General features: G+C 36.1%; 1 protein-coding gene across 1 annotated transcript; it reads left to right on the top strand.

The window, feature by feature from the left end:
• The first annotated feature begins 6,291 nt into the window (after positions 1-6,291).
• LOC121240326 (basic leucine zipper 43-like) lies at positions 6,292-7,280 on the top strand. The gene has a single exon (XM_041137744.1). It carries the CDS (start codon positions 6,373-6,375, stop codon positions 7,024-7,026), a length of 654 nt encoding a protein of 217 aa, XP_040993678.1. The 5' UTR covers positions 6,292-6,372; the 3' UTR covers positions 7,027-7,280.
• The last annotated feature ends 10,494 nt before the right edge of the window (positions 7,281-17,774 follow it).

Raw genomic sequence — 17,774 nt, 5'->3', positions numbered from 1 at the left:
AAATATATCAAATTTTTTTAAAGATATTGTGTAAATTTTACACACTTTAAAATTATATAAATAATTTCTCTTGTTAAAATTTATATATAAATAATTTCTCTTATTAAAACACTGATTTAAACAAATTTAAAATTTAAATAATTAAAATATAAATAACATATCATACATAAACTATCAAATTTAATTTATAAAATACTAATCTTTCATCAGTAAATAAATAATGAAATTTTATTAAATATTTTTAAAAAATTAATCTCAACCCTTTATTTTAAGTCCTTAAATTTGATCTAATAATAGAAATTTAAACACTAATTTAAACTAATTTAAAATTTAAATAATTAATATTTAAAGTTACACTTTATTTTTTTCTTCAATTTGGCAGATGTGGCCACTGCTAGTTAGCTATAATGTGCGTGTGTTTTGAAGCAAACAGCCCGAAACTGTACGTCTCTTTATTAATCATGTATCTGTCTCTCCAACTCCAAGACGAGGCAAAATTAAACTTGTTTAATTATTAATCCTTCACATGAGGCCTACAGCTCCCAATTAGTCCCAAGTTGTCAAAATTGTAATCTTGTATGTCTGAAACTTACTTTTTACAATGAAATTAAAAATATGCAAAATAAATAGATAGTTATCTATAGGCGTAACTGATCAAGTATGGAAATAACTACAATTTGATGACTAATGTCCTAAAATCAAGAGGATGCTAATTTTGTGTAATTGGGATTTTGTCAATTCTCCCTCTCAAGTTGGTGCATGGATATCCATAATGCTCAACTTGCATAAAAAATAATGAAAAAGGTTCCGTCTCAATGTTTTGGTGAAGATTTCGACAACTTGCTCATAAGAGGAGGTGTGAATGGTTGCAAGGAGTCATGTCTGAATTTTATCATATACAATGTAGCAATCAATCTCAATATGTTTGGTGCGCTTATGGAATACAGTATTATGAGCGATGTGAAGAGTAAATTGATTGTCACAATAAAGACTGATAGACTCAAAATGAGAAACATCAAGATCAATGAGGAGCTGCTTTAACCAAGTGAGTTCGCAAGTGGTGACAGTCATGGCGCGATATCCAGCTTCAGCAGAGGAACGTGCCACTGTCGTCTGTTTTTTTGTTCGCTAAGAAATGGGGCTCATGCCAAGCTGAATGAAGTAGTCTATAGTGGACCGACAAGTGGTGGGGTAACTGGCCCAATCTGAATCCGTGTAAGCAGTAACATACAATTGCCAGATGAAGAAAAAAAAAATGCCTTGACCTTGACTGCCTTTGAGATAGCGAAAAACATGAGTGGCAGCTTGCCTGTGGGGAACACAGTGTGATAGTTAGGTAGATGAGGCGCCCAACCACTCATCGATAGGCACAAGGGTCGATGAGGAGAGTGCCATCACGATCTGTGAGCTTCAAGTCTTGTCCATGGGAAAGTGAGCGATCTGAGTACCAAGTTGGCCGCTATCAGACAAGATATCAAGTGCATACTTGTGTTGATTTAGGAAGATGCCTTTTTGGGAACAAAAAACTTCGAGATCAAGAAAATATTTGACGGAACCGAGATCTTTTGTTTTGATGTGTGTAGAGAGAATGCTCTTGAAAATCTCGATATGAGAGATGTCGTTGCCAACAATTAAGATGTCATCAACATAAACAAGAATAACATTGATACTGGTGTGGGTGACAAGAGTAAATAAAGAATTATCTGCCTAAGACTGATGAAAACCTGCATCAAGAAGCACGGTGTCTAGTTTAAAAAATCAGTTGCGGGCAGTTTGCTTGAGGCCATATATAGATTTCCAGAGCCGATAAACACGAGTCTCTCCCTTAGGGTAATATCCGGACGGTGTGGTCATATAAACTTCTTCATCAAGATCATCGTGCAGAAAAATATTGTTGACGTTGAGTTGATGAATAATCAAATTTTTTGTGGCAGTGATTGCTAGTAAGCAGTGGTCATTTTGGCAACTGGAGCAAATATCTCATGATAGTCAAGGCCTTCAATCTAAGTGTAACCCTTGGCAACTAGCTGAGTTTTGTACCTCTCGATAGAGCCGTCGGCCTTGAGCTTAGTTTTGAAAAGTCATTTACAGCCAATGAGTTTCTTACCAGGAGGAAGTGGCTCTTGAGTCCAGGTGGAATTATCATCTAATGCATGAATCTTAGCGGACATTGTTTCGCGCCAATGAGAGTGGTGATTGGCAGTATAATAACGTGAAAGTTCAACAGATGTGGTGAGAGCAGTTAAAAAGGCAAGGTGAGAAGGTGAGGATTGAGGCAGCCAGTGAGGATGCAGTGGACTCCGTATGTATGGTCGGGCAAACGTAATCCTGAAGATATGCTGGTCGAGTAGTGGTGAGATGAGGGCGAAGAGAGAGGGAAGATGGCAGAGGAAGAGGTGGGTCGGGATTATTAACGGAGACAGGAGGAGGAGAAGATGGTGGTAATATGGGCTTAGGGACAAGAAGAGGAAGACCAGGAAGAGATGTATCGGGAAGAGCATAAGTGTTCTGGAAGGGAAATTTTTGTTCATAAAAAGTGACATCACGAGAATAGAAGATGACTTGGGTATCGAGGTTGTAAAGCTTGTATGCTTTATGAGTACTTGGATATCCAAGAAAGACACATTTAGATGCACGAGGAGAAAATTTGTCGCTGGAAGCATGGAGGGTTTGAGCATAAAAAAGACATCCGAACACGTGTAAATGAGTGTAGTTTGGCAGGGTATCAAAGAGAAATTCAAAAGGGGATTTATTTTGAAAAATATGGCTTGAGGTGTGGTTAATGAAATAAGCTGAGGTGAGAACACAGTCACCCCAAAATTGTAAGGGAAAGTGTGCTTGCAAGCAGAGCCTACAGACGACATTCAATAGGTGCCAATGTCTGTGCTCCGCAACACCATTTTATTGTGAAGTTTCAACATAAGTACGTTCGTGAATAATGCCGTGGTCATAGAGATAATTTTGAAATTTATGGGAAAGAAATTATTGTCCATTATCAGTTCTTATTATTTTAATTATGGTGTTGAACTGATTTTGGATAAGTGCAAAAAGATGCATGAAATGAGTATAAGCTTCAGATTTATATCACATGAGATAGATTCAAGTGGTGCGTGAAAATTCATCAACTATTGTAAGAAAGTAATGAGCACCACAAACTGAAGAAGTATGATGACCACCCTATATATCACAAAAAATGCGATTAAATGTAAAAGTAATTTTATTAGCATTTGAATGAAAAGGAAGTCTAGTGTGCATAGAATGAACACAAATATCACAATCAGAAATAACACAGGGATTATTAGTGAAAATACTAAGAATATTTAAATAGGAAGGATGACCTAGGCGTTGGTGATATAAGATCTTATTAGCAATAGTCTGAGTAGAAAATGCCGTAATTGGTTGGGGCCAATACACATAAAGTCCATTGCAAAGCTCACCCACTTCAATCAACCTCGTCGATTGTGGTTCTTGAAAAAAATAATTAGTAGAAGAAAAAAAAACGAGGCATGAATTATTAGTGGTGAGCCGAGGGATAGAAAGGAGATTAAAATTAAACTAAGTGACGAAAAAGACATTGTCTAAAACAAGGGTTTTGGTCAAAGGGCATATGCCGACCCCTTCATTTGAAGGTTATGACTTGTGGGTAGACAAACATGCTAGAGAGGGAGAAATGAGCTGGGAGAAGAGATTTCGGTCATGGCACATGTGGTGGCTAACTCCACTGTCAACAACCCATGTTCGACATCTATCAAAAGGGAGGGTGGAAGAAACGTTACCCACAAAATTTGCAGAGGGGGCTTTTGGGTTGAGCAAGTTCAAGAGCTTTTGGTAGAGATCGATCGGGTGAGAGACCAAGCACTGGCAACGAGGTGTTGGCGGCAACCCAATGGGTGGTTTGCCGAGAAGAAAAGACTTTGGTTTCACGCGAGAGTCATGGCCTGGAGGGTAGCCCACAACCCGCCAGCAACAGTCGCTCGTGTGGCCTTGGCATCCACATTCTATGCATTTGAAGGGACGTTTCTGGGAATGAGTAGACGACAAAAATGGGGTCATTCGACGAAGGTGGTCGAAGTTGAAGAAGCCTTTGTTGTTCCTCTTGAAAAAGAATTCAAAAAATTTTTGTGATGGGGGAAGGGGCTCCATGGCCAAAATTTGGGTTCTGAGTTTGGAGAAGGAGTCGTTGAGATCAAGTAGGAACTGGAAAAGCAGTTCATTCTCTGCATCTTGTTGTAATTCTTTAAGATCACTTTTCTTTTGTAAGTGACTTAGTTCATCCCAGATTTGTTTAATATGGTTGTAGTACTCATGGAAGGAATGAGTGTTTTGGTGTAGGGATAAGAGTTCTTGTTTGAGGTGGTAGATTTGAGCATTGTTCCCATGACAGAGACGGAATTAGAGGTCGAGCCACACTTTGTGAGGGTCGGTATGAAATTCGAGAGAATTGGCGATAAAGGGACTGATGGAGTTGATAAGCCATGCAAGGACCATATCCTTGGTTTGATTCCATTGGGTATAATCTGGTGAATTGGTGTCGGGTGGGGGAAGAGTGCCATCAACAAAGTTGAGTTTGTTTTTGGCATTTAGAGCACGGGTCATGGCTTTTTGCCATTTGGGAAAGTTATCTCGTGTAAGGAGACCAGAGACGAGAATTATACTAGGGGAATCTGAAGGGTGAGGGAGGTAAGGGAAGAATGAGGGTTGGAAGGGTTAGCCATGGAGACCTTGGAAGAGGGGATCGTTAGGCTGATACCATGTCAAAATTGTAATCTTGAATTTTTGAAACTTGCTTTTTATAATTGAAGAATATGTAAAATAAATAGATATAAGGTCTATGCTATCTATGGTAAGTATAAAAATAATTACAGTTTGATGACTAATGTCCTAAAATCAAGACGATGCTAATTTTGTGGTGATTTTGTGTAATTGGGATTCTGTCCTCTAGCTAGCGTGGTGCAAACCTCTTTGCACAACCAAGACTTTAGCTAGCTCTCAGGGCAAAGGTTATATATATGTATAGAATTTTGTTACAAATTAGTCACTGTATACATCACGCACCCCATACTCATAACTTTTCATAGAGTGTATAAGTGTTTTTTATAAGATGTACGTGTATTTTTTATAGGATGTATATGTGTTTTTTATAGGGTGTGAGTGTGAGATATTTTCATATGTATATATAGGATGGTGAATAGTGACTGATGAAAAAAAAATTTTATATGTATATATAGAATTGTGAATAGTAATTGATGAAATAATTTTTCATATGTATGTATGGAAGTTGCAGGTCTGCTATGTATAAGGAACATTCGACCATTTTCATAATAATAAAGGTCCATCGTAAAACTAATTAATTGTAGCTAGCACGAGTGGATCTGTCATCAGTGCATAAGCTAGCAATTAGTGTAAAAGTTAAAAGCTAACGATCGAGGAACGTACATGCTTGTCTAAACAATTAACCAAATTAATTAGCTCGCCGACAACGTCTAAAGATTAATGGTCTATACTACTTCCTAGCTAGCTGATTTATATAGCTTGTCGATCGAGAAAATCTTTACTAAAGAAAGACGAAAATTGAAAATAAAAGAAGCAATGCATGCATCATGATAATCCTTTTGCCCATGTTTCGTGATTAGAGCACAAGTACTTTTAGATATCGGCCTCATGCATGCAGCAGCAACATTAACGTAAAGATGATTCTATATATATATATATATATATGAACCTATTTAACAAAAAAATAATAATAATTGCAAATTAATGGGTCGTCATCTATAGTAATTCACGAGTATTGAGCTTATTATATATTATATTATATGTAGCTAGCTGATGAGCTGATCTCATGTCATGCATATATACTTGTAATCAGCCGATCGAGCCCCTCAGATATTCATGGGCCTAGCTAATTGCTGCTCCTCGCTCACCCGTATATACCCACGACTTCCTCTCAACTCCACGTCAACAACCTTCCACGCATTGGCTCCTCGTACGTGCTTCCAATTGGATTCCAACACGCGGCCAGAGTGGATCCCAGCTAGATTATTTCTTCGTGACTAAGCATAAGAACCAGTCTTTTTCCTGTAGGGGACCCATTTGGCTTATGTCACCCACCCAAATGTACCCTTTAATAAAAGTATGAACCCCACCATAGTGCCACCTGACTCAAAAGTTATTCCATTTCCATCTACGCATACACGTTACACATACATCTACAGTCTTCCCTTGTTCTCTGACGAGATTACCCCCACTTGTACCCTTGTAATTACTCCTTCCTCTGGCCCATAAATATCCGTCCCCTACGCTGCATTTCTTCCCTTTCTCCCTCTCTCCTCCCTCCTCTCTCTATTTCGGAAAGTTTTGCCCTTAATTCCTGCCATGTTGTCCGCTTATAGGCCTGGCTTTCCGTCCGATACTATGTTTGGAAACCCTTTTCCGGCTTTTGATCCCGGCTTTATGCCCTTGGACTGCCCGGAATACTTTCCACCCGTCCAATCCCCTAAACCTTTTTTTTCAAATTCCGGCCCCGATGCTTTAATCCAAACATGCACAGGGGAGCCGGATGCGTTTCAGTTCCCCAAACCGGTTATTTCTTGTTCCGTTTCTTACGAACCGGACCGAGACCAAAACCCGAGTCATGTCAATTCAAATTCCGGTTCTGACGAGCCGAAACGGAAGAGAGAGGAATCCGAATCCCCGTTGGACGACCGGAGACAGAGGAGGATGATATCGAACCGGGAATCGGCCAGGAGGTCACGCATGCGTAAACAGAAGCACTTAGAAAACCTAAGGAATCAGGTGAACAAGTTTAGGATTGAAAACCGAGGCCTTTCGAACCGGTTGCGCTGCGTTTTGTACCACTGTCACCGCGTGCAAACAGAGAACAATCAGCTCCAATCTGAATATGACATGCTCCGACACAAACTCTCAGAGATAGGTCAAATTTTGGCGTACCGGCGACTGCAACAATTCACTGCTGCATGGCAATGCAATACCGTTACGCCCGAACAAACCCCGCCATTGGTTACATAATCTGAACTATAATGATAATAATCTTAAAAACGAGAATGAAGAGCTAGTCCTCTCCTGATCTCTCTCTCTCTCTCTCTCTCTCTCTCTCTCTGTATATCGATTTAAAAGCTGCTAAAGTAATTAATGGCGGAGGGGTAGTCGGGGATTTTTGGAAAATGTCAAGTTTCTTTGAAAACTAGGGTCATTATATAAATTTATATATCGTGTACGTACAAAAAAACTTTTAGTTAATCAGTGTTTGGTTTATTAAAGCATATATTCTATTTTCTTGCTGTCTTGTCGTAGTTTTTTCTCCTTCAAAACAAAAACGAAAGCCGTGTACATTAGGTTCCATGTCCATCGGAATTTTCAATCTGCCTTTTTGTTTTGTTTTTGGAAAATCTTAGCCTCATATATACTTATGGTGCGGATGCAGTCGCGGAAACATAATATTATACGAAAATTCTGCCAAATTTTAATTTAACTTCGAGTGATCACTTCACAAGTGCTTTTCAGAATTTATTTATTTATTTTAATACAAGCAATCACGAACGCAGCAAAAAAGAAAACTCATCGCTAAGTACATGATTGAAACCCGGAAATGTCCGATATATCCAATATTACCAAGTGATCTAGCAGAGAGGTTATAAGGTATATATATACATTAAATAATTGAATCATGATAATCTCCAAAGGGATAAATTAACTGTCCTTTAAATACGTACACATGACATATGTACCCAACAAACAATTAATATATAAATATATGTATATTAATTGGAGTGCATTTATATACATATATATATATATATATGCCAAAACCAAGAGTCAAGCAATGATTCTCGTGTATTATTATACATGACTATTGTTTAAGTACGTACTGTGATTCCACCGGCCTTTTGCATGTATAAAAGAACAGATATGAGCCAATGATTTGACTGACATTATACCTGCAGGAATAATTTATGAGGGTAAATTGATGATAATACATGCATCCATTGAAAATAGAGTAATGTAATATGACGCAAGTATTTTACAGTCTTTTAAAAAAATAAAATCTATTATTAAAAAATTATTATTTTATGTAAATTTTGTATTTATTCATTTTTTTTAAATAATAATACAATATTTATATACTTATAACTGTAACTATTATTTTTTATCAATATAATACTAATTAAAATGAGGGAGGTGGAACAATGATTTTACCCAGCTCCCAACTCCCAATTAGTAAAGATTGAAATCTCGTAAAAAGTAGTTGTACAAAACTAGTTCATTATATAATTATAACACTTAGAAGAATCCTGATGATCTCATATCATCATCAGGTTAAAAGTAGGTACAAATAATAATAACCAGTACTGCGTACAGCTATTTACTAGTCTTATATATAAATTACTTGAAAATACCCACTCCATATATATATATATAACTCTGATCCATCATCTTGATTTAATAATTAATCACCCAGAAAAGTTAAATAATGATCGAAAACATGCATTAATTTAATTCAAGTCATGGTCAGGGCAGAGAATATGTTGCTTTCCAAGCCAACCTCTCTTGTCAAGCAAGTTACTTTCACCCACACCTTTTCTTTACTATAGTTAAATAGTTTTTGAATTTCCTTTTTCCTAAACTTGACAGTTTTTTGGATTAAGTGACATTATTTAGGGAGATGGGAACTTTAATATATACTAATAAAGAGTGATTAATGACTTTATTCATACTTAAATTGAGCAAATGAGGGGCTACACATGCTCCTGCATAAATGTAATCCAATACGCTCGTAAGAGAGATGCGCTCGTCACCCTCATTTTAATTAATTGCCCTTAAATAAAAGTTACTTTTTAATATATTTTATATATATACACGACCAAGATTAATGTATATATTTTGAAATCTCAAGCTTTTGTTTAATTCATAAGATTATAATTTTGGTGAGCAACCGAAATGGCATTATGTTATGGTGCAATATTAATGGATATTTCCCACCAATTACGTACATTATTAAATATGTGCCACTAAGTAGTACTCTAGTAGCGTAACAACAAGAAATAAAATAAACAATAATTAAAAAAAAAAAAAAAAACTAGTGCAGTAGTACGTACGTACTTGATGATCATACACTTATAAATTTGCCCAGTAACAAAGAATTAAAAACGGAGCTTTCTAATTTATATGTTTATGACAAAAAATCGATGCCTATCAATAAGTACATATACTGAGGTTTAGAATATAGAATGGTGCTTCATATATATATATATATATATATATATATATATATATACACACATACATATTCTCGTGCTTGATCGATGTCGATGAGATCTTGTATGCATTTGTAGGTTTTTGGCTTATACAGGTAACAAAAGATGGAATATTGATTAATATGATGAGACAGACCAACCATCAAATCTCGTTTAACTTTTTTAAAAAAAATAAAAAATAAAGGAACAAAGAAAAATAAAGGGGAAAACTGAATGAAGCTGCTCTATCCCGGAATTAATTAAATTGATCCAGGCCATTATAAAGAAAAAATGGGTAAAATGCAAAACATTTCTTAAAGCAGCATTTTGAACCTTTCTAACTGGGAGATGAAAAGGTGATCAGGAGGGGTTGGTCCAGTTCCTTCAAGTGGGGGTAGGTATCTATGGATGGAAACCCATATCGACTCGCTTTGAAAAGGATCGTCTGTTGAAGGAGACTATATATTTATATAATATATATGAAGTTGTCAATCACTGTCTCTGTCCTTTATGTTTTTTTTCTTTTAGCTAGCTAGCATTGTCTCTTCCTTTCTTCATTCATAAGTTATAAAGACGACAACTTTAAATTGTTTCTCTGATAAAAAGGAAATAGACAAGTGGCACATGGGCACTCATTGGTGTCCATGTCTGGACTGCATGCCAAGCTCTCCTGTCTGTAGATATTCTATTTCTACCTGCAGCAGATTTATAAGTTCGTTGTTTGTAATTATATAGTAGTCCTAGCTAAATGAAGAAGATCCAAGATTGATTTCATGATGGCCGGCGAGTGCATGGCCCAGAAGCACAGTACTGCATAATCTATCCGGGGCCCTCTCGGGATCGATGTTGGGGTCCTCCATCTCTGATGTATGGATCTCCTCTCCCAGTTTGCCACTATATTTAATTAAGTCGCCTATTGCAAGTTGACGTAATTATCAATCACTAAAAGTAGGACTAGTCTCAAAGTTGTAAGTTCACTTTGCAACGTTGGTATTGCTCAAGACTAATGACAAGTTATGTTTATATAATTACCTATTTTAAAAAGTACTCCTTTCTTGAGCACTGATGTAGGCAAGGAAAGCTAGCAAGATATGTAAGTACAACACCAATGATTCAAGTAGGTGCGCAGTAGATAGGCGTGCTAATTCCATTCCAAGAAAAATTAACATTTAGGAGGAGTTCTTCGTAATAAAAATGATTATTTATAAAGATAATAGACTCATTTTTATACAAAATAATTATTTTAACTGAAAATAATTAAGTAAATAAACATTTTTATTGTATTGTTTAATTAAATAGATCACCCAAAAATAGTGATTAACTATATATTATATTATATTATATTATATACATGTACATGATCATTTCCCTCAACATTTTAATTTGTATATATATATATATATAAACACATGATCGTTTCCCTCAATAATAGGAATTTATATATGTACACACATACTAGCAGTGGTTTAATGTGCAAAGCACGTTTGCCACATTTGCCTAATTGGAAGAAAAATAAAATTTTTGAAAATAATGTGTCTAAACAACAAATAAAGTGACTCCTTACATGCAGCACAGAATCTTGAATAATTGAATTAATTGTTAGTTCACAATCATCAAGATTGTGTGAGTACATAAGATTGATTAGTAAATAGTCTAATGCATAGAAGCATAAAACCAAATATAAGCAAGCATCTATGAATTTTCATATTTCTCTACTTTAACAAGAAGAGTTTGTTCCAATCGCAGTATCTCTAAACATTTCCTTTTGATTGATTATCTGTATGTGAAAGATCAATCACAGATTCACGATCACGTGTTAAAGCTTTGCATGGAAGTTCCAGCTCTACAAATTAACCATATTTGACAGTAGAGATCAATGCATGCATGTCATGTTACCTCCAACTCTGTAGAAGATGTAGTGAACTCGTATGAAGCAAATCCACCCTCCCTGTTTCTGCATTTTCAAGAAAATAGAAAATATACTCAAATTATGACAAGAGAAGATACTTTCCAAAATTTGGTCGCATGAACAAAAAAATTATCTCATGTTTAATAAAAATTCAACAACACTACTCGATAACTCAGGGAGCACTGAAAAAATACAAAAAATTTTATTCCTATGTTGCTCTCACATTCTTTCAACATTAAAGTAAGCATCTTATATTTTGGAAGTCCCAAAAATATTATAATTGTAGAAAATCATTTTATCTAAATGATTTTAATTAATTAAGAATATTATGAGATTTGAATTATGTTAAAAATTTTAATTATTTAGATGGTTTTACTCTCTTAAAAATATTTAGCAAAACTTCATCATTTATTTAATGATGAAATATTAGTATTTTATAAATTAAAGTTGATTTTAAATGTATGATATGATATTTATATTTTAATTATCTATTTTAAGTTAGTTTATTTTCAATATTTTAACCTCTACCTTTGAATCAAATCTAGAAACTCAAGATGAAGGGTTGAGATTTAAAGACCCAAACCCTAACTTTTCCTCTCACTTTTCCCTCTTCTCTCTCTCTCCTCCCTCCCTCCAGTCGCACGCCCCCTCTCCCTCTCGATCTCTCTTCTCCTCGGCTACTCCTAGCGCCTGTTGGCCGTTGTTGTCATGCCACCACCATGGGCAGTCACCGATGACCTTCCTCACCCCGATCTCCTCCCCACAGACCTCTCTCTCTCTCTACTCGCAAAAGGCCGAAGGCCGAAGGCCGTAGCCCTCTCTCTTCCTCTCCCTTTGATTTTCCTCCACCGCGCTACCGTGAGTAGCTACTCTCACGAGCTTCGAAGGCCACCTCTTCCCCATAATGCAGCTCCCTGAATTGCCTCCCTCTCTCACGAAGCCTTTCTCTATCTCATAGGTTCTTACCGTCGCACGACCTAAATTCACCACCTACAGCTCAAGACGCCACCAACAGCCCTCCACGGCACCTTCCCTACTCCTTCATGCTCAGCCGAGCCTCTACCTCTCCCTTGCCTGTTGTAACCCACAGCCCAACCCTTGGTACCCTAGTGCTGTTATGCTCCTCCCCTTATTGCCACCACAGGGTCACCACGAGAATTTATGTGTGGTCTGAAATTCTTCAAAACCAGATAGACAAAAAAGTAATAAGACAAGCAGGACAGGGCCATAAATGGAAAAAGTGGGATAAAAAATGTCAAATACGAATTACTATTCATTCATGCTTATTTCATATAGACACTTTTAAGATATAAGGGAGATTTATATATATATATATATATATATATATATTCTTTTGATACTAATGCATGATGGGGCTTTAATCAATAGAGAGAGAGAAAGAGATGATTGGTGTTGGTGTTGGTGTTGGTGCTTTTATTTATAAAAGAATTTCACGCTATCTTTTGTGATTTTTTTTTTTTTTAAAAATTTTTTGTTAGTCTAGGAGGTGGGTCGAACCCAAGACTTCTATTTTAAAAGTTTGGGTGTTATGTCATCAGGCCATATGCAATCTTCTGCGACTTGTCTGATTATAACTCCTTTGGGCGCTGGATATTCTTTGCACTTCTGATCGATGCGAACAGACAAAAAAGAAAAAAAAAACACACACATACAGAGAGAGGGAGGGAATAATAATCTATAAATTATATCTTGAAAAATTACGGAAATTAAACAACCAACAATCAAGTAAACTAACGCACTTGTTGAGAGAAAAAAAATGGTAAACTAACGTACTTAATTACCCAGAATCTACTTTAACTAATGGCCGTGACAGTTGCATGGATTTTTTTATTATTGAGTAATATCAATTTGAGTGTTTTAAACTATAAATCAATTCAAGAGGTTAAACTACATTAAAAAAAAAAAAAATCAAGAGGTTAAACTCTGCATCCATCCGATATTGAGGATTACATTAATAATATATATGAGCCTTGATTGTGATTACGATAAAGCGATTTTGACCCCCTCTCTCTCTCTCTCTCTCTCTCTCTCTCTCTCTCTCTATATATATATATATATATACACACATACATACATGTATATATTATATGGGCGTCGGTGCGCAATGACCGAATGACATAAAGAATGTTAACTAAAGTGGGTTTGGATTGAAAGCATCTCAATTCATCTCACCACTATTTATTACTATTTATAAATTTTAACTCATAAATTTTATTACTATTCATAAACCATCTCACTGCTTTGAAAATTATAGTCTTAGGCCCCGTTTGGATATAAAAACAGTTTCATCTCATCTTATCTTTACAATTTTATCAAATTTTTAGAAAAAATATAATAAACAATTCAATTTTTTCAAATTTTATTTTAATAATAATATTAAAAAATAATATTCTAACAATATTTTACTTAACTTTTATTTTTTATCTAAAATCATCCCATCTTACTTTTTCTTGAAGCTGGTCTGTGAAGAAAATTCTTGGTTGGAATTGGTTTTCTTCTTCACACTGTAAATTTTTGCTTCTGACAGGAGGCTTATCACTGTTCCCTTTGTTTCTGACCTACTATAAACAAGAAGCAGTTTCTGACCTACTATTTTTTTTTTATAAAAAGGATCTCATTCCATTCATTTAAGAGGACATACAACTTTGACTTCAAACAACAAGTCAATTACAAACGTTAATAAAACCTCAGTACACTATTATGACTGACATGGTCTAGTCCAGACGACTTATCTCTAAAGACCGAAGTCTAAGAGATAGCACAACTCTGTTCCCAACAGAGTTCACAGTGACCAAATATAAAACTCCATACCCAACTAGGTTGAGTATGGAGAAACCAAACCCCAACATCACCGACTAAGCGAAGGGGGGACAACACTCTTTGGATCTAAGTCTGAAGGGACAAATGTTTTTGGGTTTTTTTGTTTTCTTGAAAATAAAGACAATGCATAAATAAATTACATAGAGAAAACACTGTAAAAAGGGAAAAACAGTGCACAAAAAAGGCCTCGAAAGGAAAAACCGACGGACGGTCTTGGGAGATCCAGAGTCGCCGGTTCGGGATCTGCCGCGCGTTGCAACGACATAGAGCTCCTTGGTGGCGCGTGAGGGTCACGTGCCGACGAGCTTCAGAATTTTCGTCCCGCGCGTGCAGGCTACGCTCCACTCCAGTTGGGGCCGTGTTCGGTGGACGTGTAGATCGGCGGCTGGGAAACCTTCTGGTGGGGCGCGTGTTAGCTATAAGGACCCTGAAGACCACGAACGGCGATTCTCCCTTTATTTGGCCTGAAAAATGAAAAGGAAAAAAAAAAAACAAAAACAAAATACAAAGGAAAATCAGAGAAGTTGAGGGAAAGAGTGAAGGGGGAAGGAGCCGAAGCTCCCACCCCCTCTAGCCGGTCTGAATGAGTTGGGTTTAAAGAGAAAGTTGCGGTCTGGGTAAAGCAAACCCTCAGACGATCAACTTCTCCGTTTCTGACCTACTATAAACAAGAAGCAGGAACTTTGATAGAGATATATATTATGATCTAGGAAAAATGCCACATATATGGCTAAATAATTTCACGAACAAAAAATAAATAAATCAGAAAAAGTTTTGCGGGTAATAAGACTACTAAAGAGTGATCAGGCCATATAAACCTACTAAAAACTAGCAGTTATAGGTAAGATAAACGACCTGCTCATTATACTTAGGAATATTATGATAATGAGATGCGATAAGGTGAGTTGAATAAAATATTATTTTTTAATATTATTATTATTTTAAAATTTGAAAAACTTAAATTATTTATTATATTTTATATGAGAATTTAAAAAAGTTGTAAAGGTGAGATGAGATGAAACTGTTTCTGTATCTAAACTGGACCTTATTATATAAGGAGGGTCACAGAAGACGCAAACTAAATTTTGGAATGGGAGCTCGAAAGCTGGTCGGTCGATGATCAGTAGGGGTGATAATACGTTATACAAACCGTGAATTTAATACGAATACGATACGAAATTAGCAAATTTAGATTTAATATTAAAAAGTTTGAATCAAAACATATTAACCCGTTAAGACACATTTTATAAACAAGTCAATAACGGGTTAATTCGCTAAACCAACCCATTATAAACCATTTAGATTTTTACTCAGAATCACAATTTTATTATTGTTGAATTGTAATATTGGTATTTCTCAGTATATTTATATTTTTATTGTTGGTATTGTAATCTGAAGAATATTGATATTGTTTGTTAGTGGGTAATCTAATTATTATTTTTAGATATTGTGGCTATTAATAAATATAGATTTTAACTTTTATGTGAAATTATATTAATAAGTTTAAATGGGTTATAATGATTAGTTTAATCTATTTATATAAAATGAGTTAAAATGAGTCATGTCATGTTAATAAATTTTTAATTAATTATGAAATAAGTTAAAACAAGTGATATGAGACAATTCGTTATTTAAATAAATCGCGTTATTCCAAGAAAACAGCATCAAATCAAGTAGTGATCATGAACAGGGGACTGCCTCGCGTTCAAATGAAAAGGTCATTAACAAGAAAAAATGGTTGGCTACAAAACATAATTGGGATGAGTACGGCAATTAGCCGGGTCTTGCAAATCACAAACTCATAAAAACAGTGATGTACGATTGCAAATCCTGCGTTTAACATGTTGAATCCAAATCACGAACACGAAATGCTTAGTGATAACTCTTGCACTTTGGAATCCAAAATTCACCAAGCTAGGTTCCTCTTTCCCGGGTTCTAAATGCTTATGTAAAAATCAAACTTCCACATATCTAACTTTTGTATTAGAATTTTAAACAACTCTATCATTTGGAGGAAGATTGTACGCATACGTGAGACTAGTGTCACAAGTCTGCAGAGAACTAAGAGGAGGCAATCCTCTACCTTTTACAGTGACAATATTCCATGGGTGATTTGGGGTGATTTTAATATTATAAAAGATGACTTGGAACGAAGAGGTGGCCATCCTTGACCTTTTGCAGCCATAGAAGATTTCAGAATGTGTATTCATAATAGTGGATTGATGGAAATATATTTTAAATGGCCGAAAATGACTTGGTTCAATGGTCAAGGCAGAATGGCTCGCAGCTGGACAATGTTAGATAGATGTTTTATTAACTCTAATTTTCTTAATTATTTTCCTAATGTCTTTTTTCAAGTGTTGGCTAATACTACTTCCGACCTTTCCCCATTGGTGATCCAAATGGATGAGGACCTCTTTAGGTATGACCCTAGTCCCTTTCGTTTCCAGTTTATGTGGACTGATCATGTTGATTTTCTTCGTCATTTGGAGGAGGTGCGGGAGAAAGAGAGGTTTGGTATTGGGCTTAGTAATTTAGCTTTTAAATTGAAAATGGTTAAGGCTACTCTTAAGGAGTTGAATCAGTGTGTTTTTGGTAGAATGAATATTATGATTAAAGAATTAGAGAACTGAATTAATAATCTGGAAAATCGTCTTCAAGTCTATTTTAATGGAGAGGATGATAGTGATCTTATGGCTTCGAAGTTGGAGCTATTAACCTGGAAAATCGTCTTCAAGTCTGTTTGCTAATTTTGGCAGGTTTTGTTCAAAATACAAGGGGTCCAACTTGCTTTCAATGTTGCCTACCATCCATAATCAGAAATCAGAGGCTACTAACAAGTGTTTGGAGAATTATTTGCGGTGCTTTGCTAGAGATAGACCTAGGGATTGGACTCAATGAATTTCTTTGGCCGAGTGGTGGTGTAACACCAATCAACACTTCGCCCATATTATCCGTTTTGAAGCCCTATATGGATACCTTCCCCCGATTGCTAACCTACATGCCAGGGTTGTCTAAGGTAGAAGATGTGGAAGAAACTCTAAGGTTATGGGATCATATATTACAACTCATAAAGCAAAATCTATAGAAATAGCAAGATCGAATGAAAAAATATGTGGACCTAAAGCGCAAGGAGTAGAGTTTCGAAGTTGGTGATTGGGTTTTCCTCCACCTTCAGCCTTACTAGCAGCTAATAGTGGCGCATGGCTAAAACCACAAGCTTGCACCGAGGTTCTATGAGCCTTTGCAAGTCACCCAAAGGGTGGGATCAATGGTTTATCGTCTTTAGCTTCTGCCTACCACCCTGATCCATCCAGTTTTCACGATTCTCAACTAAAGGGAAAGCTGGGTTAATAGATCTTTCAACCCTTCCTTTGGTCGATTATAAAGGGATCCTTAAACCAAAACCCGAGAAAGTGTTGGCCCTCCACGCTAGCAAATTAAAGAACCAGCCTGTTGCTAAATTATTGATTTAGACTACATTTGGATGCTAGACTGAGTTCAGCTGAGTTTAGTTCTTTGAATAGTAGTGAGTTGAGTAGTTGAGAGAGTTATGTGGGGCCCATCTAAACTGAGTTTAAAGTATGTTTGGATGACCTTAGTAGCAAGGGCAACAGGTTGACAACATGAGTTGGTAACCCTAAGAGTAGCTCAGGCTTTCCTATCTAAGGTGCTCTAAAGAAAGAGGCTCTCTTACAAGTCTACAAAGAACTAAATGTGGAAGACTCTCGAAGTGGGGAAAAGATTAGGCCTCATTTGGTTACGCAGTTCAG

Source organism: Juglans microcarpa x Juglans regia, chromosome 1D (assembly GCF_004785595.1).
Source record: "Juglans microcarpa x Juglans regia isolate MS1-56 chromosome 1D, Jm3101_v1.0, whole genome shotgun sequence".
Lineage (NCBI taxonomy): Eukaryota > Viridiplantae > Streptophyta > Magnoliopsida > Fagales > Juglandaceae > Juglans > Juglans microcarpa x Juglans regia.
Note: the sequence above shows the minus strand (reverse complement) of the source record. Positions and strands in the feature narration are given on the sequence as shown.

What these genes read in the sequence shown, in the direction of transcription:
- LOC121240326 (XM_041137744.1), top strand. Translation starts at nt 6,373, where the DNA reads ATGTTGTCCGCTTATAGGCCTGGCTTTCCGTCCGATACTATGTTTGGA.